The sequence below is a fragment of the Oncorhynchus tshawytscha genome, linkage group LG17, assembly GCF_018296145.1.
Source record: "Oncorhynchus tshawytscha isolate Ot180627B linkage group LG17, Otsh_v2.0, whole genome shotgun sequence".
Classification (NCBI taxonomy): domain Eukaryota; kingdom Metazoa; phylum Chordata; class Actinopteri; order Salmoniformes; family Salmonidae; genus Oncorhynchus; species Oncorhynchus tshawytscha.
In genome coordinates, this window is record NC_056445.1 from 22,940,608 (window position 1) to 22,966,863 (window position 26,256).

The 26,256-nt window shown below is 44.1% G+C and overlaps 3 protein-coding genes across 6 annotated transcripts in view; 2 read left to right on the forward strand and 1 right to left on the reverse strand.

Annotated features, from left to right (window-relative positions):
- Nucleotides 1-6,495: 6,495 nt before the first annotated feature.
- On the forward strand, nucleotides 6,496-12,100 carry LOC112217109 (inhibitor of nuclear factor kappa-B kinase-interacting protein-like). 3 transcript variants are annotated; one of them, XM_024377407.2, is made up of 4 exons: nucleotides 6,496-7,138; nucleotides 7,308-7,425; nucleotides 9,509-9,730; nucleotides 10,210-12,100. In XM_024377407.2, the coding sequence occupies exons 1-4, from the start codon at nucleotides 6,918-6,920 to the stop codon at nucleotides 10,828-10,830; spliced, it is 1,182 nt and encodes a 393-aa protein (XP_024233175.1). In that variant the 5' UTR covers nucleotides 6,496-6,917; the 3' UTR covers nucleotides 10,831-12,100. The 3 variants fall into 3 exon arrangements, 2 of the variants coding, with proteins under 2 accessions (XP_024233175.1, XP_024233176.2); XR_002948432.2 differs by lacking the exon at nucleotides 10,210-12,100 and adding an exon at nucleotides 7,844-9,091 and having other exon boundaries at nucleotides 6,499-7,138; nucleotides 9,509-9,640; XM_024377408.2 differs by lacking the exons at nucleotides 9,509-9,730; nucleotides 10,210-12,100 and adding an exon at nucleotides 7,844-9,199 and having other exon boundaries at nucleotides 6,499-7,138.
- Nucleotides 12,101-13,917: 1,817 nt separating this feature from the next.
- LOC112217110 (cytoskeleton-associated protein 4-like) lies at nucleotides 13,918-17,755 on the reverse strand. The gene is made up of 2 exons (XM_024377409.2): nucleotides 17,124-17,755; nucleotides 13,918-15,441 (listed from the first exon to the last, which is right to left on the reverse strand). Exons 1-2 carry the CDS (start codon nucleotides 17,430-17,432, stop codon nucleotides 14,227-14,229), a joined length of 1,524 nt encoding a protein of 507 aa, XP_024233177.1. The 5' UTR covers nucleotides 17,433-17,755; the 3' UTR covers nucleotides 13,918-14,226.
- Nucleotides 17,756-19,827: 2,072 nt separating this feature from the next.
- The window catches only part of LOC112217215 (UHRF1-binding protein 1-like), a 60,449-nt gene continuing 54,020 nt past the window's right edge, over nucleotides 19,828-26,256 (forward strand). For both annotated transcript variants that reach the window (XM_042300468.1, XM_042300469.1), the window contains exon 1: nucleotides 19,828-20,268. In XM_042300468.1, coding sequence (XP_042156402.1) covers nucleotides 20,225-20,268 — 44 coding nt within the window. In that variant the 5' untranslated portion in view covers nucleotides 19,828-20,224. The remainder of the gene's footprint in view (nucleotides 20,269-26,256) is intronic.

Genomic DNA, 26,256 nt, shown 5'->3' on the forward strand with positions numbered 1-26,256 from the left:
GGGGGGATATCAGAATTGGGCTGCCTGCCTAAACGCAGCCTGAGAGTCACTGGGTAAGTTATTCTAGCCAGCTATCTTAATTAACCTAATCATGGTCGAATTTCTGACCGAGCACACGGATCACGTGCTCAGGGTCCCTGACCACCAGGGTGCCCCCGTTCATTTTGTTGGTCACTCTTACCAGATGTCGTATGAGCATGTCATAAGTCATGGCAACATGTTTAGAATTGCAGGAAATTAGCTTTGAAACTGCCACGTTGTCTCTCCATCCCGTAACAAAATGTGTAGAATTGCAGGAAATTAGTTTTAAAACGGCAACATTTTCCCTCAATCCCATAGCAAAATTTGTAAAATTGCATGAAATTAACTTAAAAAATGTAAATAGTTCTCTCCGTCCTATTGGAAAATGTGTAGAATTACAGTAAATAAGCGTTAAAACTGCAACGTTTTCTGAAAATGACGACTAGAATGTTAAAAAGGCCATACAATTACAACAAAATATTGGTATTGGTCAATATTGAGCCAGCTCCGAACAGCTCTTCTTTCAGCATGATTGTGTTAAATAGACATGGGAGGGGACCTCAGACTGGTGTCTGCCTGGGGCCTCCACATCATTAAGAACGCCCCTGCATGGCCCTTCGCTATGTGTAAAATTCCCACATTACCTTGCATAAGGGTAGACTGTCTTTGTTGCACCATTCAGGATTATTGTACGGAAAATATAGAAATGCTATTATTGATAATCGATACTTGATATTGGTCACTTTAAAATTACAGTGCCTTCAGAAAGTATTCGCACCCCTTGACTTTTTCCACATTTGTAAAAATTGATTTACATGTCAACGATCTAAACAAAATACTCTACCGTAAAAGTGCAAGAAAAAAATCTAACATTTGTAAAACGTTTTTTTTTTTTAAAACAACCTTTATTTAACTAGGAAAGTCAGTGAAGAACAAATTCTTATTTACAATGATGGCCATGATCAAAGGGATATTCAATGTCTGCTTTTTAAAAATGTTTACCCATCCACCAAAAGGTGCCCTTCTTTGCGAGCCATAAGAAAACCTCCTTGGTCTTTGGTTGAATCTGTGTTTGACATTCACTGCTCAACTGAGGGACCTTACAGATAACTGTATGTGTGGGGTACAGAGATGAGGTAGTCATTAAAAAATAATATTAAACACTATTATTGCACACAGAGGGAGTCAATGCAACGTGTGACTTGTTAAGCAAATGTTTACTCTGCCAAAACAAAGGGGTTGAATACTTTTTCACTCGACTTTTCAGCTTTTCATTTTTTATTAATTTTAAACATTTCGAAAAACATAACTCCACTTTGACATGATGGGGTATTGTGTCTACACACAATACCCCATCATGTCAAAGTGACAAAAAATATTAGTTTAATCCATTTTAAATTCAGGCTGTAACACAACAAAATGTGGAGAAAGTCAAGGGTGTGAAATCAAATCAAATCAAATCAAATGTATTTATATAGCCCTTCATACATCAGCTGATATCTCAAAGTGCTGTACAGAAACCCAGCCTAAAACCCCAAACAGCAAGCAATGCAGGTGTAGAAGCACGGTGGCTAGGAAAAACTCCCTAGAAAGGCCAAAACCTAGGAAGAAACCTAGAGAGGAACCAGGCTATGTGGGGTGGCCAGTCCTCTTCTGGCTGTGCCGGGTGGAGATTATAACAGAACACGGCCAAGATACACTTCCGGCGCCGACAGAGATGGCCGCCTCGCTTCGCGTTCCTAGGAAACTATGCAGTTTTTTGTTTTTTTACGTGTTATTTCTTACACTAGTACCCCAGGTCATCTTAGGTTTCTTTACATACAGCCGAGAAGAACTACTGAATATAAGATCAGCGTCAACTCACCATCAGTACGACCAAGAATATGTTTTTGCGATGCGGATCCTGTGTTCTGCCTTACAACCAGTGTAACCGAGTGGATCACATGCAGCGACCCAAAAAAAAACGACTCAGAAAAAGAGGGAAACGAAGCGGTCTTCTGGTCAGACTCCGGAGACGGGCACATCGTGCACCACTCCCTAGCATTCTTCTTGCCAATGTCCAGTCTCTTGACAACAAGGTTGATGAAATCCAAGCAAGGGTAGCATTCCAGAGGGACATCAGAGACTGTAACGTTCTTTGCTTCACGGAAACATGGCTCACTGGAGAGACGCAATCCGAAGCGGTGCAGCCAGCGGGTTTCTCCACGCATCGCGCCGACAGAAACAAACATCTTTCTGGTAAGAAGACGGGCGGGGGCGTATGCCTTATGGCCAACGTGACATGGTGTGATGAAAGAAACATACAGGAACTCAAATCCTTCTGTTCACCTGATTTAGAATTCCTCACAATCAAATGTAGACCGCATTATCTACCAAGAGAATTCTCTTCGATTATAATCACAGCCGTATATATCCCCCCAAGCAGACACATCGATGGCTCTGAACGAACTTTATTTAACTCTCTGCAAACTGGAAACGATTTATCCGGAGGCTGCATTCATTGTAGCTGGGGATTTTAACAAGGCTAATCTGAAAACAAGACTCCCTAAATTTTATCAGCATATCGATTGCGCAACCAGGGGTGGAAAGACCCTGGATCATTGTTACTCTAACTTCCGCAACGCATATAAGGCCCTGCCCCGCCCCCTTTCGGAAAAGCTGACCACGACTCCATTTTGTTGATCCCTGCCTACAGACAGAAACTAAAACAAGAAGCTCCCACGCTGAGGTCTGTCCAACGCTGGTCCGACCAAGCTGACTCCACACTCCAAGACTGCTTCCATCACGTGGACTGGGAGATGTTTCGTATTGCGTCAGACAACAACATTGACGAATACGCTGATTCGGTGTGCGAGTTCATTAGAACGTGCGTTGAAGATGTCGTTCCCATAGCAACGATTAAAACATTCCCTAACCAGAAACCGTGGATTGATGGCAGCATTCGTGTGAAACTGAAGGCACGAACCACTGCTTTTAATCAGGGCAAGGTGTCTGGTAACATGACTGAATACAAACAGTGCAGCTATTCCCTCCGCAAGGCTATCAAACAAGCTAAGCGCCAGTACAGAGACAAAGTAGAATCTCAATTCAACGGCTCAGACACAAGAGGTATGTGGCAGGGTCTACAGTCAATCACGGACTACAGGAAGAAACCCAGCCCAGTCACGGACCAGGATGTCTTGCTCCCAGGCAGACTAAATAACTTTTTTGCCCGCTTTGAGGACAATACCGTGCCACTGACACGGCCTGCAACGGAAACATGCGGTCTCTCCTTCACTGCAGCCGAAGTGAGTAAGACATTTAAACGTGTTAACCCTCGCAAGGCTGCAGGCCCAGACGGCATCCCCAGCCGCGCCCTCAGAGCATGCGCAGACCAGCTGGCCGGTGTGTTTACGGACATATTCAATCAATCCCTATACCAGTCTGCTGTTCCCACATGCTTCAAGAGGGCCACCATTGTTCCTGTTCCCAAGAAAGCTAAGGTAACTGAGCTAAACGACTACCGCCCGTAGCACTCACATCCGTCATCATGAAGTGCTTTGAGAGACTAGTCAAGGACCATATCACCTCCACCCTACCTGACACCCTTGACCCACTCCAATTTGCTTACCGCCCAAATAGGTCCACAGACGATGCAATCTCAACCACACTGCACACTGCCCTAACCCATCTGGACAAGAGGAATACCTATGTGAGAATGCTGTTCATCGACTACAGCTCGGCATTCAACACCATAGTACCCTCCAAGCTCGTCATCAAGCTCGAGACCCTGGGTCTCGACCCCGCCCTGTGCAACTGGGTACTGGACTTCCTGACGGGCCGCCCCCAGGTGGTGAGGGTAGGCAACAACATCTCCTCCCCGCTGATCCTCAACACTGGGGCCCCACAAGGGTGCGTTCTGAGCCCTCTCCTGTACTCCCTGTTCACCCACGACTGCGTGGCCATGCACGCCTCCAACTCAATCATCAAGTTTGCGGACGACACAACAGTGGTAGGCTTGATTACCAACAACAACGAGACAGCCTACAGGGAGGAGGTGAGGGCCCTTGGAGTGTGGTGTCAGGAAAATAACCTCACACTCAACGTCAACAAAACTAAGGAGATGATTGTGGACTTCAGGAAACAGCAGAGGGAACACCCCCCCATCCACATCGATGGAACAGTAGTGGAGAGGGTAGCAAGTTTTAAGTTCCTCGGCATACACATCACAGACAAACTGAATTGGTCCACTCACACAGACAGCATCGTGAGGAAGGCGCAGCAGCGCCTCTTCAACCTCAGGAGGCTGAAGAAATTTGGCTTGTCACCAAAAGCACTCACAAACTTCTACAGATGCACAATCGAGAGCATCCTGGCGGGCTGTATCACCGCCTGGTATGGCAACTGCACCGCCCTCAACCGTAAGGCTCTCCAGAGGGTAGTGAGGTCTGCACAACGCATCACCGGGGGCAAACTACCTGCCCTCCAGGACACCTACACCACCCAATGCTACAGGAAGGCCATAAAGATCATCAAGGACATCAACCACCCGAGCCACTGCCTGTTCACCCCGCTGCCATCCAGAAGGCGAGGTCAGTACAGGTGCATCAAAGCTGGGACCGAGAGACTGAAAAACAGCTTCTCTCTCAAGGCCATCAGACTGTTAAACAGCCACCACTAACATTGAGTGGCTACTGCCAACACACTGTCAATGACACTGACTCTACTCCAGCCACTTTAATAATGGGAATTGATGGGAAATGATGTAAATATATCACTAGCCACTTTAAACAATGCTACCTTATATAATAATGTTACTTACCCTACATTGTTCATCTCATATGCATACGTTGATACTGTACTATATCATCGACTGCATCCTTATGTAATACATGTATCACTAGCCACTTTAACTATGCCACTTGGTTTACATACTTATCTCATATGTATATACTGTACTCGATATCATCTACTGTATCTTGCCTATGCTGCTCTGTACCATCACTCATTCATATATCCTTATGTACATATTCTTTATCCCCTTACACTGTGTATGACAGTAGTTTTTTTTGGAATTGTTAGTTAGATTACTTGCTCGTTATTACTGCATTGTCGGAACTAGAAGCACAAGCATTTCGCTACACTCGCATTAACATCTGCTAACCATGTGTATGTGACAAATAAAATTTGATTTGATTTGATGTTCAAATGTTCATAAATGACCAGCATGGTCGAATAATAATAAGGCAGAACAGTTGAAACTGGAGCAGCAGCATGGCCAGGTGGACTGGGGACAGCAAGGAGTCATCATGTCAGGTAGTCCTAGGGGCATGGTCCTAGGGCTCAGGTCAGTTGAAACTGGAACAGCAGCATGGCCAGGTGGACTGGGGACAGCAAGAAGTCATCATGTCAGGTAGTCCTGGGGCATGGTCCTAGGGCTCAGGTCCTCCGAGAGAGAGAAAGAAAGAGAGAAGGAGAGAATTAGAGAACGCACACTTAGATTCACACAGGACACCGAATAGGACAGGAGAAGTACTCCAGATATAACAAACTGACCCCAGCCCCCCGACACATAAACTACTGCAGCATAAATACTGGAGGCTGAGACAGGAGGGGTCAGGAGAATACTTTCTGAATTCAATGTAAATTGGTGAAATGTAATTTGCTCAATGCCAAATAAACTAAATGTTAGGCTACCTCCCTTTTTATGTGTATTTTTTGCAGTGGTGTAAAGTACTTAAGTAAAAATACTTTAAAGTACTACTTAAGTTGTTTTTTTGAATATCTGTACTTTACTTTACTATTCATATTTTTGACCACCTTTACTTTTACTTCACTACATTCCTAAAGAAAACGGTGTACTTTTTACTCCATACATTTTCCTTGACACCCAAATGTGCTCGTTACATTTTCAATACTTAGCAGCACAGGAAAATGGTCCAATTCACATACTTATCAAGGTAACATCCCTGGTCATCCCTATTGCCTCTGATCTGACGGACTCACTAAACACAAATGCTTTATTTTTTAAATGTCTGAGTGTTGGAGTGTGCCCCTGGCTATCCATAAATAAATAAAAACAAGATAATTATGCCGTCTGGTTGGCTTGACATAAGGAATAAGAATTATTTATATTTTTACTTTTAACATTTTAGCAAGTACATTTTACTGTCGATACTTACGTATATTTAAAACCAAATACCTTTAGACTTTTACTCAAGTCGTATTTTAATGGGTGACTTTCACTTTTATTTGTCATTTTCTATTATGGTATCTTTACTTTTACTCAAGTATGATAATTTAGTACTTTTTCCTCCACAGATTGTTTTGTTCCTTTGCATGAATAAAGTGCGCTCATAACTGTGTTCTACTCTATTTTAGATTTTTCTGTGTCATCCTCATTTATTCTTATTAATACTAATTAGCCTTTACAAACTTGAAATATCACCGTTTTTCATGTTTCCTCAAACGGTCTATTGGGGAACGTTGAAATGAGAGGGTCTAGGCCTACTCATCATATAGCGGGCGGCACGTTGTAATATTTTCAGGCGTCAGCCGTCTACGTGGCTGGCTGACGCATTTTGTTCTTTTTCCCAAATTCCAATGAGCGATCAAGTGGTCGATTCCTTTACGGGATATGTAGACTTGTTTCTATGAGTTGGCAAGTAGAATACTTTTATTTAAGTTTTATTTGATTATCTGAAAGACCTAAATATTCTAAATTATATTCACATTTGAACTGATGCAGTTAACTTGATTTTGGATGGAGTTTCTTGCGCTAGTCTGCTACGAAACTTCTAGAGCTGTGGGCCATTGTCGCTTGCAGTCGCAGCCGCTACTTTGAATCAATACCTTTTCAAGTAGGCCTAGTAGGCAAAAGGAAGCTGCAAGCCGAAACGTTGCTGCAGGCTACAAAAATGCCAAGTAATGAAGTGAAGCAAAGGAAGAAGACCCCGGCTCAGAAACAAAATGACGAACCGGTAGTAACGTCAAAGTACACTTACGAAGATGAAGCAAAAAAAGCAAAAGCTACCGAAGTAAATAGCTTGGCTGAACCTAAAAGCTCCTCGCCGTTCTCTCTGGATGTGAAAACGATAACTTGTCTATTGTCACTGATAGTTTGCATAGTGCTTACATGGTAAGTAAAAGTAAGCCTATTCATTTGCATAGGGCATAAGCCAAATATTTACTTATAAAGGCCCGTGTTTTTATGGATAATTCCTTTTTACTTTCATCTCGGCCAAACAAGAGGAAATTAATAATTTTATGTTTGAATTTTGACGCTATTTTCGCCCCTTACATTACAGGGTGGTATTGCAGCAGAATGCAAGATTCTTCGACGTGGAAGAAAAGTACAAACTACTGTCTGGGAAGACTGCAAGTCTCCTTGAAATGGAGGAGGAAGTCATCAAGGTGTCCAAGAAGGTATGTTTTCTTTCTATTGGAACTGTCTATCCATCTCTCTCTGGTGAAGAACAAGACACAAAAACATTATGCAGAGACTTCTATTCTTTGTTATGTGTGTTTATGTTATTGTGTGTATTGATACTGTCATTGTCTTGCTTGTCACATAATGTAGGCCCCTCCCCCTTATTATTAACCCCTGCAGAAATGTCTGCATTATTCATGTATTTATTTCAGCAGTTATTCTTGCGTCTTGGATTGTATAGCCTATCCAGTTGAATTGAATTCTGCGATCAAATCACATTGTCTTCCTTAGAATTGCTATACGCATCTTTTGACTGAATGTGTGCATGTAATTGCATGGATTTGTAATGAGAATACTGAGGATCCCAGAGCCCTCCCCAGAAACAGCCCTCCCTGTTTTGTGTTGTGGCTGCAGCTCGCCGCCTCCGAGGACGACCTGCAGGGGGCTCTCTCCACCTTCTCCCTGGCGACGCGCCTCGAACGTGACCTGTCCTCGCTCCATGCCGTCGTCCTGGCGATGCAGGATGACGAGAACTCCGCCTCTCGCGATCTCCAGACAGTCAACGCCCGCTTCCTGAACGTGACTGAGACGTGGCAGACGGGCCTGGCCTCGGTGACCTCCGACCTGGCCTCTCTGAAGACGGAGTCACGTGAGGCGCACGCCGGCGCCACAGACCGGGTGAACGAGGCCGAGCAGAGGGCCCGGGCGCTGGACGAGAGGTTGGAGGAGCTGGAGGACAGCACCCGGCGGAACACACGCGCCCTTGGCCGCACCGAGGACGAGGATGCCAAGCGGACCCAGGACCAGCTGGACTGGAACACCAAGCAGCTCCACAAACTGGAGGACCAAGTCCGGAGCCTGCTCCGAGTAGATACCGAGTTAGTCGCCCAGCTAGAGGAGCACATCCCCCGGGCCCAGCAGTGCGAGGCTCACCTCCCGGCTGTGGAGGAGGCAGTGCGATCCATTCTGAGGCTGGGGGAGCTGGGGACGGCGGAGCGAAGGCTGGAGGAGCTCACCCTGCAGGTGTTTGGGACAGAGGACAGCATGCTTAAAGCCCTGACGGAGATCCTGGACATCAAGCAGGCTCTGGACGCCCTCCAGGCCCACAACAGCATCCTCAAGATGACGAATGAGTTGGCTGTTGTCAAGGAGACGCTGGGACAGCTCAGCAGGGGGGAGGAGCAACAGGACAACCAGGCTAATTCTGGAGCGCTGGATAGGGAAGGGGAGAGGGAGGGGTGAAAGGTCAAGGACCCAGAGCAGGATGAGCCACCCCAGCTGGTACATAATGATGACCTCAGTGTGTGATGTCATTTTTAAACCATGGGAAGGAGTGGTCCTGTCATTCCATTTGTTTTAAAACTGCTGTTAAATCCTCACATAGTTAAACCATTGCTACGTTGTGTGATTTGTGCATTTTAACTTGCTATTGATAAAGTTTAGCGATACGTTTCATCAATAGGTTTTAAGTTCTTGTCTCACAAACATGCTACTATCTCATATGGGAACCAATCAATGTTATCTGCACTGGCTGCTGAAAGTCAGCAACTGAATGTAGCGTTTGCACCCAAACACTGCTCCTGTAATCTGTAAAGGATATTATTGTTGCCTTGTTGGTGTCTGAAAGGAGAACAATTGTGACCGGTACTCCAATATCATCAGGTACTCAAATGTTGAGTTTGTATACATTTTTTTTATTCACATTTTATATTCGAATGAGTTTGACATTAATGGCAGTATTGCATTTCTAATAAATGTGCCTTATTATCAGTGTTTCTCTGAATCTTTTAAATGTTCAAATTTGGTTAAATCTATTGTAAAAAAATGTCTTCTCTCTCCTATCTTGCATCTCTAGTAAATTAAAACCCGTCTCAAATATCTTAGTGTTGTTACCCATTTATGTGCTCTATTTATTTTCACCAAACATCAGCTTTCTGTGTAACTTATGGACTGTCTGCCTGCATGTTTTTCAATGCATCCTATCTACCTGCATGGTCTAGCTGCTCAGTCTTTTGCTATGTAAAGCTCTTTTCTAAAATGGCTGCCCTGCTCTGTCTTTCCACCTGTTTCCTGGCATAGTGCGAGGGTGTCCAGAGCCTGTTGGAGCATCTAGAGAGGCAGCCTGGTGGTCTCCTGCCCCACTTGGAGGCCCTGGAGCGGGATGTAAGCCAGCTGAAGGACTGGGCGTCCGGCCTAACAGAGAAACACGGCCTGCTCCAGGACAGCGTGGCAGCACTGACCGAGGCTGTGGGACAAATCGAGGGACGCACCTCTGCTATCACTAAGGATGTCAACACAAAGGTTTTAAAAGATGATTTAAGCCATGTAGATGCTCTTACTACTTTGGCAACCAGGATGTAATAACTCAGGCAATTACACAGGAACTGCAGATAAGATTCCTGAAACAATCACTGTATTGTAATAAGCTGGAAATAGTATGTTTTTAAAGTAGTTACACTGCCTTTCTATTCTAATGCCACGGTTCTGTTCAACAAGTTGCCTCTGGTTTTGAGACTTCAACCTTTACATACTTGGAATATACATTTCTTGGTATTATTACATGTAACGACATATGTCGTTACATGTAATATGTAGTTACATGTATATGTAGTTACATGTAATAATACCAAGAAATGTATATTCCCAAGTACGTAAAGGTTGAAGTCTCAAAACCAGAGGCAACTTGTTGAACAGAACCGTGGCATTAGAATAGAAAGACAGTTAATGTAAGGATTTGCCCATGAATCATCTTCCTCCTCTCCTCTTCCTCCATCTCCTAGGTGGCGTCGGTCCGGACAGACGTGCGTCGGATGGATGGGCTCCAGTCGGATGTGGAGTCTCTCCTGGAGAAGGTACGGGAGCTGGAGGAGCGGGCTGCCCAGGCCGAACGCAGCATGGTCAAACGTATCGGCGACCTGCTGGCCGGCAGCATCGACCGCATCCAGGGCCTCAAGGGTGCCACGGAGCGCAACGCCCAAGCCCTGGAGCAGCTCAAACATCGCCTACCTGAGCTGTTCGTCAACGACCAGCAGATCTCGGAGCGCCTGAGGGAGCTGGAAAGCGGCCGTGCCCGATTGGTCCGCACGGTGACTTTTGCCGGCGACCTCAAGCCCAAGGTGGCGGCCATCAAGCGGGACTTCGGGGCGCTGGCTCCGCAGGTGGATGAGCTGACCCTGAGGATCGGCCGTCTGGCCGAGGATCTGACCAGGAGGGAGGAGGACATCGCAGAGCTACGGCAGACGTTCTCTAACCTCAGCGCTGTGGAGGAGGACCTAGGAGTTGTGACACAGCAGTTGAGTCAGATAGTGGAGCCTGAGATGCCCGTAGTGGGAGGAGAGATGCTTCTGCAGAAAGTCAACGTGAGCGAAGCCCTCCCTCAGACACTGGAAGGAGAGCTGTGAATGAGTGCTTTTCTATATGCTATAGATCTACAGAGTAAATGGCAAACTCAGCTTGTCACCAATCATTCCCTTACAATAACTTGCACGTTTTTGTAAATCTCAAACAGAGTTTGCTGATCTCTCTACAGCCATGGTCGACCCCACCTAGCCCTTACAACAGGTACTTCTGGATTCCCCCCAGAGATCTTGATTAATGTAAGCAATATAATGGAAACCACAAAAGAACAGGTTGCTCCCCTATAATGTACATTCCAGTATACTTTCCATTGACTGTATACCTATACAGATCTTTAGGGGGTCGAGAGGTAAGTCCTAGGGGTTAGGTGGAGACTAACTGGGCTTTTTGTCCAGAATGCTGACTGACGTATGTTGCTTTACAAATTGTATCCTTGAATGAACCTGTCATATGAGTAGGTTGGCGTTTATTGCGATGAATCTTGTCCTGGAGGCAGAGCTGAGCAATTTCCACTAGAAGGTCAAAATTCATGAAAACAAAAATTGTGCTTGTTGGTCATAATTTAAGGTTATGTTTAGGGATAAGGTTAGTAGTGTGGTTTAGGTTAGGTTTAAAATCAGATTTTATGGCTGCGCCAGCTAGTGACTACCCTGCAGAGCTGCCTCCAGTACATGAGTCATCCCAGTAAATGCCAACCTGTGTCCTAGGAGGCTGGAATGTTATTTTTTTTTGTTTGAAAAATGGCATCAATCATGGCGAATGAGAGGTCTTGCTGGTCCACAGTTTTGGAATGTAAGCAGTCTCTTGAACAGTTTCCCCCTTATCAGTTGTCAGTCTGGCCAGTGGGCGGGTTGTAACAACACTGCTTGACCCCTGTGTGACCTGCACACGGGTATGTATTCTCAGGCCAAGGGGCCTGTTCAGGAGGAATGTTTTGCTACAATATGATTCTGTACAATAGGGAATTATGTCAGCGCTCTACATTCTACCTGCAATGTTCTCAATAGTTCACAGTGCTGAATACATGCCCTGGGGTTCCACATGGCTAGCTAGTTCTGCTAGTTTTTGCATCTCTCTGCCATCAATCAAATCGAAATGAGTCGGTGGTTTAAAGGTATAGGGACCTAAAATAGAATACTGACCGCTGCTGGTGTAAACAATCTGTTGCCAGGAGTTTATTCAATGGGGCTGACTGCAGAGCAATGCAGATAGAAATGTGTGGCATAGAGCTGTGATGCATGTCTGAGAGTTGTTTCTGTTCTGTTTAACATTTTTATCTGCAACATTGCTGACGTTGCACTCCTCCTGATAATTTTTTTTTTAAAACCCTTGGGCTTATTCAGTGGGTTACCATATGTTCCGATGGAAATATATTGTGTAGAACAGACATCACGATCATGTAGGGTAGGGAAGCATGCTAATCTATTGATTTCTAGGGCTACTCTGCTGAGTAAGCCTCCAGGTGTTTTACAGGAAATATACGTCTGAAGGAGGAAGTATGTATCGGAGCTGAACAATGAGCTGCCAATCACCAAAGGCCAATCTCCAACCCGAGAGCCAATCACAACTTGTTTAACATGCACATTGGCATGTCATCTCTAAAGATAGAGTTGAACCTACACATACCTGGAATCGCTCAAATGAAAACCAGACATTAGGACGCAGATTGCAGCTGGTCTTTGGGTAAAGAGTGTGGACACCATACCACTGTTTTAACTAAAGCTAATTACATGTACAGATCACACCACATGTATTTACAGCAGCCATTCCTTCAAACTGTCACAACCCCATTGTAGTGGTGTTAGGACACTGCAGAGATCGTGTTTTAAAGCCTTGGATATATTGTTCTTCGTGTGAGGGTTGTGCTTAATAAATTATGTCAATTTGAAGTTTGTGTGTACTCTGTATTCCCTATACATGTTTATGAATTTCCTTGTACATGTTGATGCAATGGCACCTGTTGAATGGAAGGGTGTGTGTGTGTGTGTGTGTGCGGACTCAAATCAGGTTATGAGTGGCCTATCAGGAAATGATTGAATTAGCCTCAAGCAATCTCCTCTCTTCAGATGAAAATTAATTACTTTCAATAAATTCTCACTTGACTGTCCCAGCAGTGTTTCCAAATTAAATACTCCAATAAGCTTTTTATGAAGTCCACTTATATAGTCAGTCTGAAGCACCAGGTTATATGTCAAATGGCATCCCATTCCCTATATATGGTGAGCTCCATTAGTATTGGGACAGTGGCATTGTTGTTGTTTTGGCTCTATACTCCTGTACTTTGGATTTGAAACGGTATAAAGTGCAGACTGTCAGCTTTAATTTGAGGGTATTTTCATCCGTATTGGGTGAACCGTTTAGAAACTACAGCACTTATTGTCCATAGTCCCTCATTTTAGGGGACTAGATCAAGTATGTGACTACAAATTTGATGGATGCATTTTCTGTTTGATTATTTTGTGGATGCTACCATGATTACGGATAGTCCTGAATGAATCGTGAATAATGAGTGAGAAAGTTAGAGGCATAAATATCATACTCCCCAAAAATCCCTACCTCTCACCATTACAAAAACTGGGTACTATGTACAAACAGTACTGTAATTTCCAAACTATTCACTCAATATGGATGAAAAAAAAAATGAAAGTTGACAGTCTGCACTTCAACCTCATAGTCATTATATAATTTCAAATCCAAAGTGCAGTAGTACAAAGCCAAAACAACAAAAAATATGTCACTGTCCCAAAACTTTTGGAGCTCAATGTAATACACTACTTTTACTAGAGCCATATGGGCCCTGGTCAAAAGTAGTGCACTATATAGGGGATAGGGAGCCATTTGGAGCACACACCTAGAGTGAGCCTTTAAATGAACTGGGAGTGCTTTAACATTGTAGCCTGTATCCTATGAAGGATTTTCTATGATCTTTATCCAATGATCTTCTTCTAGAAACAGACCGACCCACTCTCACCTTTCACCTCAGTACTCACCTCCAGTGAGATTGATGAAGTGTGGTGGTGTACAAAATGGCTACCTTGCATCTGTAACGGAGACGGTTGGAGTGAGTTAGCCCCATACAATGTACGATGAAGATTTTATAATATACATGTAAATCAATTCAAAGTCTTGTCTACACAGAAATGTGGCCCAATTTAATTTTTGTAACAAAACACAATCAGTAAACCATAACATGCTCCTGAACAAGAGCTTATATTGCAAGTTGGGTTTGTGAAACCACCCGTAACAGAATCTGACTAAATGAAAAACTCAAATGAGAAATAATACAAATAAACAAACAAAAAACTACAGTGCAGTGTTGTGTTAAAATTCACAGCAGTCCACGTTCCCCATTTCTCATTGACCCAACCCAGTCTACCCCTCCTGAACACTACCCCCTCCTCCTCCTTCTCTTCTTCCTACGCTCCCCTTACACCTTCTTGCTATTCGGCTGGGGCTTTGGTCAAGGCCTCCAATGAGCTAATGGTCTTCTGTAGTGACCCCTGTAGGGCTTCGATGGCCTTCTCGTGGCTCTCCAGCTTGGCAGCTTTCACCACCAGGCCATCCACGGTGCTCTTCAGCTTCTCCAGCTCTGGTGGGGGATGGCTGGTTGACTTGGAGACTTCCCCCAAGGCTTCCAGCTTCTGCTCCAGCCCCTCTATCTGCAGCCCCAGGTTAGAGACCCTGGAAGCCAGATTGGTCTGAGCGTCACTCAGTGCGACCACGTTGGACTGGAGCTCCCCTAGGCTGCCCTTCAGCTCCTCTAGCTCTCCCTGTAGAGTGGCCCGGGCCTTCTCGGCTGCCGTGCCCTGGGCGGCGAGCGTGCTCTCGTGGGAATCGTACTTGGCAAGAAGAGCCTCAACCTTGGAAGTCAGGTCTGTTAGCGACGCGACCAGGGAGTCTCTGCCCTCCTCCACCACTTTTAGTCTGACCTCCAGACCGTCGGACCTCTGCTCAGCCCTGGCCGATTCCCCCCGCAGTTCTTTCTCCAGACTGTGTAGAGCTTCGGTGGCCAGCTCCAGGCTGCTCTGCAGGCTCTGGTCCTGATCTGTCAACGCCTGGATGCCTGCCTCAGCCCCCGACACCTGCTGCCGCAGGCTCCCCGCCGTCTCCTGCACCAGCAACCTCACCGCCTCCACTTCCTGTGACATCGAGGCTATTTCCTGGTTACGGGTCTGGAGCTCCGACCCCACCGCGGCGATCTGCTCCCTCAGCGAATAGGCAGACTCATCGGTGGCCTGCTTAGTGGCGCTGAGCCCGGCGACGGTGTCGACAATGGCGGACAGTTCCTGCCTGATCAGCTCCGGGTCCTCCATGTCATCCAGACGGGCTTTGAGGTCAGCCAGCTGACTTTGAGTCTCACCCTGGGTCTCGGTGAACTCAGTCACGCTGGCCGCGATGGAGGCACTCAACTCAGCCAGGCGCTCCTCCACCGTCTTCTCCAGGGAAGAGAAGTCCCGCTCTCTGGCCTCCTTCACCTCCTTGATGCCTTCTGACAGGTCGACCAGCAGTTCGTTCTGGAGCCTCTGAAGAGCCTCCTCCACCCGCCGTGTCTCCGCCTCGCCCTTCCTCACTGCTCGGCTCCCCATCTCCTGCTCTGCCCGCATGGTGCCCAGTGCCGACTCCAACCCGTCTACAGCACGCCTCACGTTGTCCACCTACACAACCACAGACAGGGAATCATACACGAGTGTACAAAACATTAAGAACACCTGCTCTTTCCATGACATAGAGACTGACCAGGTGAATCCAGGTGAAAGCTATGAGCCCTTATCACTTGTTAAATCCACTTCAATCAGTGTAGATAAAGGGTAGGAGCCAGGTTAAAGAAGGATTTTTAATCCCTGAGACATGGATTGTGTATGTGTGTCATTCAGAGGGTGAATGGGTAAGAAAAATACTTAAGTGCCTTTGAACGGGGTATGGTAGTAGGTGCCAGGCGAACTGGCTTGTTACAGGAACTGCAACGCTGCTGGGTTATTCATGCTCAACTGTTTCCTGTGTGTATCAAGAATGGTTCACCACCCAAAGGACATCCAGCCAACTTGACACAACTGTGGGAAGCATTGGAGTCAACATGGGCCAGCATCCCTGTGGAACACTTTCGAAACCTCCAGGGGGGTTGCAACTCAATATTACGAAGGTGTTCTTAATGTTTTGTACACTCAGTGTAGGTCAACCTTTGGTCATCAATACAGATTAGGGCCTTAATGATTATTCGATTAGTCTTTTATTATTAATCTGTCAAATCCTTACAAACTGTCACATCCCTACTATAAATACTGTATGTATGCATAAATAATATAATAGCCACATTATCTAACACTATTACTACTATTAAATTGTATAACACAGGTTTAAAGCTGTACATCTGTATAGTCACACCTGTCTACTGGATGTACTGGAAACACAGGTACAATACATTCCAAGTAAGTTGGAAGAGGGTGGAAGAGCCTATCCCTGACCAGTCATTTGCCTGACAAAATAGTTTTTTGCCTTGGTAGTTATTGAAATAGACTTTATAGCTTGCAGTGGAAGACACAGTTAATCACATACTGTAGCTTTATATAACAATAGTTGACACAGCCTCACATAGGAAGTTTACATATAGGAGACTGCAATGCATGTTTTAGGATTTACTTGTTGAATGTGTGTTCTTAGCGAATGTTTTTCCCTGAGGGGTTTCTTTATCACATTTACCTAGTTACAGTAACTCATGAGTAGGTTACGTTGCTTTATTACATAACTCAGCTATTTCTCAGCCTGTGGGATAGATCTACATATGCAGCTTTAAAAAACAACTGTTAGCTTCCAGTTCAAACTGGTTTAGTTCAAACTGCTCTGGGAGATCTCAATTTATGCATGACAAGTTAAGTGAAGTTACATGAAGGCTTGAAAAGAAGTGAATGAATGAAGGAAAGAATAACTGTTTGACCTAATTAATGAATGCAGGAACTGGATAGCTGGATAATAATGGAAGATCATTTATGGGGTGGCATGTTCATACATTATATCAACGCATTCCTCAATTCTATAGAAATATAACTTCTCTTTTCATTACAAAGGATGTAGTATTTCCATTAACCTGGATTTGTTTTTGTTGCAATGTCAGTACTCTCTCTCTAGGAAAGAATAGCATAGATTGCATCTGTACTTTTCTTGTGCCAGCTCATCAATCTTTTGGAGGAGGGGGAGATGGCCCTCTTCTAGCCATTTCTTCTCTGTAGTCTATATGTTCATCCTATCTACTTTTGGTGTGCGGTCTTCAACGGCCTGCCTTATCTCGTGACCTTGTCATTAAATGGTTAGTGGTTAGTCCTATATCGATTGCATTACTTACCTGTTGAAGAACATTCTCTACTTTGTGCGCAACCTCTGCATTTTTCCGTACGGTCTCTTCATTTCTGCTGCTGATTTGATGGACTTCTTTCAACACTTGTTGTAGATAAATAGCAGCAAAGCCCGCAGCGGCAACTAATGCGATATAACATAAAGCAGCTATAACTTTGACCCAACTCCCTGACCCCGACCCCTGGATTGAGGGGCTACCATTACTACTAGGTTTCGGACTTTTCTTCGCCACGTCATCTTGCGTGGATGAAGCAGTCTTTTCGCTTAAATTGTTCTTGTTTCTGTTTCTCGCAGTCATGTCTGATGTGGCTTTCTACCAGGGGGTCCGAGGAAGTGTGAGGCTGGTCTCTACAGATGCTGTGTACTGTCTTCACTGTACATTTAGCGTATCAGTGAGCGCGATGTGGCTTACCTAGAACTCCGTTCGCGTCGAGGTATGCAAAAAAGGGGCGTCTTTCTTATTGTGGGACCTGACTTTCTGACTGCAAAATTGGTGGCTGTACTTGCCTTATGTCTCCAATGGCTATGGAATTATGTAGAAAACACAGTAACTAGTGTTATTCAGAAACACAGTAACTAGTTCTGATAAAGTTGAGGAAAAAACTAGGCCTCTTTATTTGGAATAATAGAATTAGGCCCATTGATGTTTCATGTCTTTTAAACCCTGCTTATTTTAGCCAAAATCCTGGTATAGGATAGCCTAAACATGTCTAGAAAAATAATGATCTCAGAAATCAACTGATGTAATTTGTTTCAATACTGTACCAACAGTAAAGAGGAGGGGTTGTTGGATAGTTTTTTCCCCTCTCATTTGCTCCTCCCTTCATACGTGGCAACTAGAGTAGCCTTATCGTGTATGCCTCGACATCCTTTCCTAGAGTTCCCTCAAGCCAAGGCATGTTGCTATTCCAGATCAGGAAGTGTTTCGAACAACTATTAATGTATATATATATATATATATATATATATATATATATATATATATATAAATATATATTTGTTTTACCATTAACAATGCATGTTAACAAATAGGCATATTTTCAATTTCTTCCATTGTGCCGAAGTCAGTAGGCTATTGGCATACTATTACCTAATCAGCGTAACCTAATCACTAGCCTATGCTATATAGCTATGTTCCCTCCAAATCATGATAGGATTGCTGTCACCGATTGCAAACTGCAAACCTGTAGAGTTGGACATTTGAATAGTTTCAATAACATTTAGCTAGCACCACAATGCAAATTAAGAAACAAATGCATATTTTACACAAAATGGATAACAAAACGCTCTGTTTTGTATTAATCGGCCACAAAATAATTGTTTTTAAAGGTTTGATAAAAGTTGCAGGATGATTTAGTTATCTGATGTTTGAACACTCCAAGGACTTTGGCCGTTGTCCAATAGAGTCTAACTGCAGACTCTCAGACCCATCATCTCTCAGGCCCCTCTGTATACTGCCACCTACTGGTGGGACGAGTACCGGTGGGACATAATATCTCAGGCTCCCCACCAACGCCAGGACCCCTCAGTGAGTACGGTTACATGCACACAATAAAGCGATTATTGTGGCTAGTCATATTAATATAATAGTTCAATTAAAACGTTGACATGCTTTGCAAGAGTAACAATTTCCCTAATAATCCTATGTATATGGACACATCTGAAATCAGGCTACCTGATGGAGCTCTGATACATGCAGAAAATCAGCAATCACAGAGACATGATATTTTTGAGAAGCGTATATGATTCTTAGTTCGGACATATAAAGTTTGTATGTGAAAAATACTTCTAAGACGCATACATTCAGTTGTTCCGAACTCACTTCACTCACGCCATAGAGAGAGCCTTGCTCGGCTGGTGCTAGCACATGCACAGATCAAATACACTACTGGAACGTCGATTAAGTTGTTTACATGTCCTAATAATTTGAAAGATTGCTCCGAAAACCGGGTGTTTCAATTGGTATATGCATACTTCAATTTTGACCTTACGCTGATTAAGATACCGTAAGCAGAGTAAGGTGTTTACATTACTATTTCATAATCTGCCTACTGCTATAGTAAGTTTAATATCTAATTATTGCCATGCATGTAAACGTACTCACTGATATGACTATACTGCCAAAATGGCTGAATGAATGTTAGCACATCATTACAACTTGTTCAGTTTGTTGCAGGGCTCTTAATGTTTGTGTTTAACTGATACTTTGATATAATGGATTTCCCCTGACTGTCGATGCAATAAAAATGTGGGTCAAAAGGGAAATAAAAGTATTATTAGAGTTTTTAATTTAGGCTATGCCCTCATTGTAGTATAATCACTGTGCAATGTTTTATCTTAAAATTGGTGTGTAATCTGTTGATGTGTTGGATAGCAGATATAAGTGGGGCGAAGGACACTGCGTACCATTCATTGTGTATTAGTTTCGACCTAAAGTGAATTGTCAGTCGTTTGGACGCTATCTTCTCTGTGGTAAACAGAAAAAAATATTCTGTCAGACCCGGAAATGATGGTTCTGGCTTTGGAGAGGGGCCTGAGAGGTGATGGGCCTGATAGATGACAGCTGACACTGGACCCCTCTCCCTGCCTTTGTCCACCAGAGGTCACTGAATGACAGTCTTTCGAGAGGAGACTGGAACTGCACTCACAAGTAGATGGTACCCCCGTCGGCGAAAAAAATCGCAGCAGCCCCACCCCCAAATATCTCCCCGTGCGGATGTACTCTGCCACAGTAAAAACAGGCAATTACGGTTTCACTTCTAAAATAAAACAATACATGGGACAATGCTGACGTAATGCCTGAGTCATCCATGCTCTTTGACTTTGGTCGCCGCCCGCCCATCAGACGTTGTGACAGCACAGGCCGTGTTTCCAGGTGCTGTTGCAGTGAAGATGGACTAGAGCTAGTTGTAATGGCTTATTGGCCTTCTGAAGCTAGCTAGCTGTGTCTCGGAGGTTTGTTTTTCCCTGTCAAATCTCCGCGGGAAGGGAGCGAGAACTGGTCTAGCTTCACAAAGACCACAAAAAATGCACCCTGACTCGGAATTGAGAATTTGAACTGCATCGCTGGGATAAATCATTAATGTGGTCATGGCTGGGCTGATCAAGAAACAGATCCTCAAACACCTCTCCAGGTCAGTGTCAATCGATATGAACCAGGCGGAGAGACAAAATACAACTAACTCCCAAAGGGGTTTCATTTGGGAACCAAGCTAGCGCGTTAGCAGCGCGGGAGGCCACTGACGGGGCACTCACTATGCTTGCGCAGCTGAACTTGGTTAGCGTAGCTAGCTAGCTAGCCAGTTACGAGCAAGTTTGCTTGTTGTTGTTGGTTGCCAAAAACAGACCGGTGTCTGTAGTGTTTAGTTAGCTAGCTAACTGGCTTGTTTGATAACTATTTATGGTTAACCTTGCGTATTGTTAACGCAACTAATCTTCCTAGCCTAGGCTCCACCAGTACGTTAATATTAGCTGGCTAGCTATGTCCCGTTAATCATTGTTTAGCCAGATATAGCAAGTTTTCTATTTGCTAGGTTACATCAATGATTGTCATTAGCCACCCAGCTAGCCAGTTAGCCAGGTAAACTACACTGGTTAGCTAGCTAGCAGCATATGCTTCTGGCAGATGCCACGTACCGACAGCTAGTACTACATCCAACCAGGTCTCAGAACATTTCAAATTATTCTGTTCATTTAGTAACGTTGTTACGTTTCGTATGGTATGTATTACTTGTTGGATGTCCTTCACCCATTTTGTATGTTCAATTACTATTCGTATTATATGTTACGTATTTCCAAAACAAAATGTTACAAATTTGCAAAACGTATGATATGTTACACATTCTAGCTAGGTGGCTAACATTATCTAGCTCGCTAACTTGAACTAGGCTAGGGGTTAAGGTGAGGGGAAGGGTTAGCTAGCACGCTAAAAGTAGCTAAAAAGTAGTAAGTAGTAAGTAGTTAAAGTTGGTAAAATGCAAAAGTTGTTCATGATGATATTCAAACTCACAACCTTTTGAGTCGCTATACGCCCACCCGGACCAACTAACCACCCCACTGTTTAGTTTTTGCCTTAAGTAAATATCTGTCTTATGTTACATTTGGTATGGTTACATATCATACTAAATGTAGTGTATCGGGTTTCCGTGCAGAATAATACGAACTGCTCTGAGACCAGGTTGCCACATCGGGGAAAGTTGAGTCATTTTGGGCCATTTTAATTTTTTTATTTAACCTTTGTTTAACTAGGCAAGTCAGTTAAGAACAAATTCTTATTTACAATGACAGCCTACACCAGCCAAACCTGGACGACGCTGGGCCAATTGTGCGCAGCCCTATGGGACTCCTAATCATGGCCAGTTGTGATACAGCCTGTGTTCGAACCAGGGTGTCTGTAATGACGCCATTCTGAGTGGAATACACCGACTTTGCTCTCTACTGCAGGGTTTCCCAAACTCTGTACTAATCAATGCTTGATGATGAGTTGATTATTTGAATCAGCAGTGTAGTGCTAGGGCAAAAAACTAAATGTGTACCCGGAGAGGCCCCAGGACCGAGATTGGGGAACTCTGCTCTATTGCACATTTGCCAAACTCAATCAATGGTGGGGGGGAGTGTCAGCAGGTTTTTGCTCCTCTCTTGTACTTGATTGATTAATTAAGATCACTGATTAGTAAGGAACTCCCCTCATCTTGTTGTCTAGATCTTTATCAAAAATCAGCAGACACTCGGCCCCCCATGGAATGAGTTTGACACCCCTGCTCTACTGTATTTACTTGCACTGGGGCTGTATGCATGTCCACTCTTGCTTGCATTAGCAGCTTGGGATAATAATGCACCTTCCACAGCATAGAGATGACTAAGCACCTGTACACATCATACACACATGCCTTGTTTGTTTGCCAGTACCATGGAGACTGAGCAGGGAAGAGGAAGATAGAGGCTGTGGTTGTTGTAGTAGGCAAAGTTTTGTGCCACCTTTTCCTCACAAGTATTTGATAAAGGATTAATAGACACATTTAATCAGCTAGTGAAGTGTAAAATATTTTTCATGGGTCATGGAGAGAAAAGACTACACCTGAGACCGAGTCTACACAATATAGTCCCTATGTTTGCAACACAGTAATCAGTTGTCCTACCCATTGTTATCAACAGCTTTCAGCTAGGCACATGCATTATTTATTGTTCCAGGTTGGTGCCCTGAGGGAAGTTCATTGAAATCCTTACCCATTATCTTCTAAATGGAGAACTTCCCCGTAATAACATAAATTGCCCATCACATTCAGTTGAACCTACCTTCAACTGACTGATAATGATCCAAGAGCATTAACGTCCTTACACCTGTAGCTCCTAGAAAACTGGCTTTAAACAACATAACGCCTATAAAACTAAAAGCTTAGATAAAACCTTAACTTTTAGATGTAGGTTGAATCTCCCATGTTACTGGCTGGATAAGAAGGGATGACTTGCAAACTGTTTTGGATTGACCTAGAACAGTAAGCTTTGTTATAGTCACACACAATGCAGTTAAACAAGTGTTGTAGCTTTAGAAAGAGGAAAGTGCATTGGGCTTTTTAATGCATTGCTTCCTGCCAGCAATGCATTGTGAACAAAAGCCCATGACTTTCAGTATTGCCAGTGGAGCCCTTGGTATTTATGCGTCAAGGCAGAGGCTTTGATGGCTAATGGTTGCTGTGCCCTTCATGGTCCCACAAACAGTGGCCACAGCCAAGTTTTACGTACACAGCCTATGACTGTCATTTCCTTTTAAGCCTTGTTCACACTGTAGGCCTTAATGCTCAAGTCAGTTTTGTTTTTCAAATCCGTTTTGGAATACTGACTGTCCAAACAGCAAGTTAAAAATGACCAAATCCGATGTGTGTGTTCAGACAAGACATTTGCTTAAGCTAATATTCATAGTAAAGACGGGTCTGTGCAGTGGTGTAGACTGACTGGTGGTGCTCATGCTTCCTATCAGTTAGAAGTTATGTATCAAGCTAATGCCATGGATGTGTCCCAGTTGATTTGAATGTTTAAAATCATAGTGGAAGAACACTTTTCTTTTTTTTTTAAAGCCTCAAGGGATGAGGTGATCCAACTTGAAAAATGAGTCATTTTTGGCTAGCCACAGCAGTCAGCTAGCTAGCCACAGCAGTCAGCTAGCTAGCCACAGCAGTCAGCTAGCTAGCCACAGCAGTCAGCTAGCTAGCCACAGCAGTCAGCTAGCTAGCCACAGCAGTCAGCTAGCTAGCCACAGCAGTCAGCTAGCTAGCCACAGCAGTCAGCTAGCTAGCCACAGCAGTCAGCTAGCTAGCCACAGCAGTCAGCTAGCTAGCCAGCCACAGCAGTCAGCTTGCTAGCCAGCCACAGCAGTCAGCTTGCTAGCCAGCCACAGCAGTCATTTGTTTGTAAACAATTAACAAGCTAGTTAGCTACCACTTTTTTTTACTGTCAACATATTAGGCATATCTTGTTCCTAGATGGCTACTAAAGTCTGAAAACCACTTGAAGGCAAATCAATCGGATTTGACCATTCAGACACAAGTCGCATGGCCAGGAATCAGATTTGTATCTGATTTCAAACCGCCTATGAAGGTGGTTTGAAATGTGGCCTGAAATAACCAATTTCAGGTGCTTTTAGGAGAACAGATTTGGATCGGATATTCAACAAAATAGGATTTGAATCACTTCAAACTGGCAATGTGAACAAAGCTTTAGTGTCCTACAACATTGGACTGTGTGTGTGTGCACATTACTGTTAGCGTCAGCAGGACCGGGGGAATTATGTCATTATCAGTTCCTAGGGTTGTTACGTGATTGGTCGTGCATTCGAGGCAGACCTGCTTGGAAGAAGCCAAACCCACTGCTCATTATAGTGATGTCAAGCAATGTCAATGCTTGGGGCATATTCACCAGGGTTCCACTCAATGAGGTGCAACATATCAACGTTCAGATAGAAATATATAATGTAGAACAGCCATGCTTCTCTGATGTAGAGTAGGATAACATCATGTCCGTGATATACTAGCAGTGTTTCTATCTGCAACGACCTCCTGAAGGCATGAGAGAAAGTCTGTGTGAGGTGTTTCCACCAACAGTGTGCTGCTCTCAGGTGCTCCCAAGGGTGAGTTGATAAAGATGTCCCTCTCCCCATTTAAACCAAGAGAATCAGGTACCGACATGGACCAGGGCCAGACACCGCAGGGTCTGGGGTTACACACACACACACACACGCGCACACACACACGCAGAGACTCTTAAATGTGCACGCATAAACAACACACACACACACACTGATGTTGGGCCTGTGTGTGTGGTCCAGTCATTATTGAGTGTGTCTGGGAGCCCTGTGCTGTGTTAAATATTCATTCTACTGAGGCTCACTGTGATCAGGTGTCAACATTGTTTTAGTCACATGCTCAGCTCCAGTCCCCTGTCTGTCTTTCTATGCATCTGCCCATCTCTTTCTCTCTATCTTACCTTCTCCTCTGTCTAGCAGGCTATGTCAGTTTACTCCTCAACATTTCATTCCTAGGGGACCCTAACTGTTGGTGAACATTTTTGTTCTAGCGCAGCACTAACACATTTGATTCAACTAGTGGTCTCTGTGGCACGGCTTGATGATGCGTGCAGGAATGTGACTGGACTGATGGGCGGATGATAGATGGAGGGATACCGATACACACAGCCGCTAAATACAAAATAATAACCACAGGGTCAGCGAGAGAAGACTGAGAGGGGAAAGGGGCTGCCTAAGAAAAGTTTTAATCTAACAACATTACAAAAATGACAGTGAGGAACATGCTTTGGGAAAAAGTTTTGGAGTTCAGTTATTTCCTTATTCAAACCTACTTGTGCTAACCATATTTGCTGGCTCAGTCAAAAGCAACACATGAAACAAAAGTAACCAATGAAATGAGTTGCTTCTCGAAGGGAAACCGTTTAACACATCCTTTTGGAGTTGGGTATACTTTACTAGCTTAAATACTTGGGCGTCATTTGCAATAAAGAAATGAGGCCTATTTTCTACACAATAACTCATAGAAAATAGTGTATCCAAAATGGATGCTAATGTTCTTGATAGTGAAGAAGAAACCAATTGGAACACAAGATATAAGGACATTAACTAGAATACCTAAAGACAGTGTTTTCAAAATGGACACAAACAGAAAGCAGTGTTGTGATAATGGACACGTTTAATAGAATAAACACACTGTTTGGAGCACACACGCCAACTCAATGAAGACCGTGTTGTCAGATTGGACACAAGCGTTGTACTTAGACCTCATAACATAAAGGCCATTACTCCAGCACCAGGGCAGGTTTCATTGGTCTGTTTCCAGTGAGTTGTGAGAACAGAAACAGGTCATCTGCTGTTAGATCATAGGTTCATCTAATCAAGTTGATTCTCTAATTTAATCTGAAGAATGGACGCACACGTACACGCGCACACACTTTCTATCTTTGCAGAGACTACTGAATTGAATACGTTCTGCCAGGCGACTGGTTTATCCCTCAAAGAATAACCCAAATGTGTGTCTGTATCCTGAGGAAGGTTGCTCCAGACAAAGTGACCTTGTCGTCCCTTGTTTAGATTGAGTCAGTCAAGGTTGGGGGATCTCCTGTGAGCCCGACTACAATACACACATCAGCAACGAATCGTGTGGCCATCCGAATGGCACACACACAGGGCCCCAGAGCATTGTAATATTTATGGCTCTTATGGAGGCAGGGAGAAGGTGAGCCTTACAGGCCCCATTTACAAAACCTGTGGAGACCATGGGCAAAAGTTGTGTGTGTGTGTAATACAAATACAGACCGACACACACCAACACCAGCTATGACGGTGAAGAGGGGGTGAATCATGCTAATATAAATTCGGAGTATCGGTGTTAACCCTGGTGCCTTGGCTTAATTTAACCTTGCCTCGCCTAATACCTCAGCCACCTAATCATCCACCTCAAGCCAGTTAGTCTCCAACTTCTGTTGTAAAATAATGTATTTAATATCTCTACTCTAGGGCAGATTCTAACAATGTTTTAGGGTATTTTTACTAGAGGTCGAAGGATTAATCTGAATGGACGATTTTAATTAGGGCCGTTTTCAAGTTTTCATAACAATCG

Bases quoted from the DNA above. Each gene is read 5' to 3' on its own strand.
- LOC112217109 (XM_024377407.2), top strand. From the start codon at position 6,918: ATGCCAAGTAATGAAGTGAAGCAAAGGAAGAAGACCCCGGCTCAGAAA. The intron at 7,139-7,307 runs GTAAGTAAAAGT...CTTACATTACAG, and splicing joins GTTTGCATAGTGCTTACATG to GGTGGTATTGCAGCAGAATG. The intron at 9,731-10,209 runs GTTTTAAAAGAT...TCCATCTCCTAG, and splicing joins CTAAGGATGTCAACACAAAG to GTGGCGTCGGTCCGGACAGA.
- LOC112217110 (XM_024377409.2), bottom strand. From the start codon at position 17,432: ATGACTGCGAGAAACAGAAACAAGAACAATTTAAGCGAAAAGACTGCT. The intron at 15,442-17,123 runs GTAAGTAATGCA...GTGGTTGTGTAG, and splicing joins TAGAGAATGTTCTTCAACAG to GTGGACAACGTGAGGCGTGC.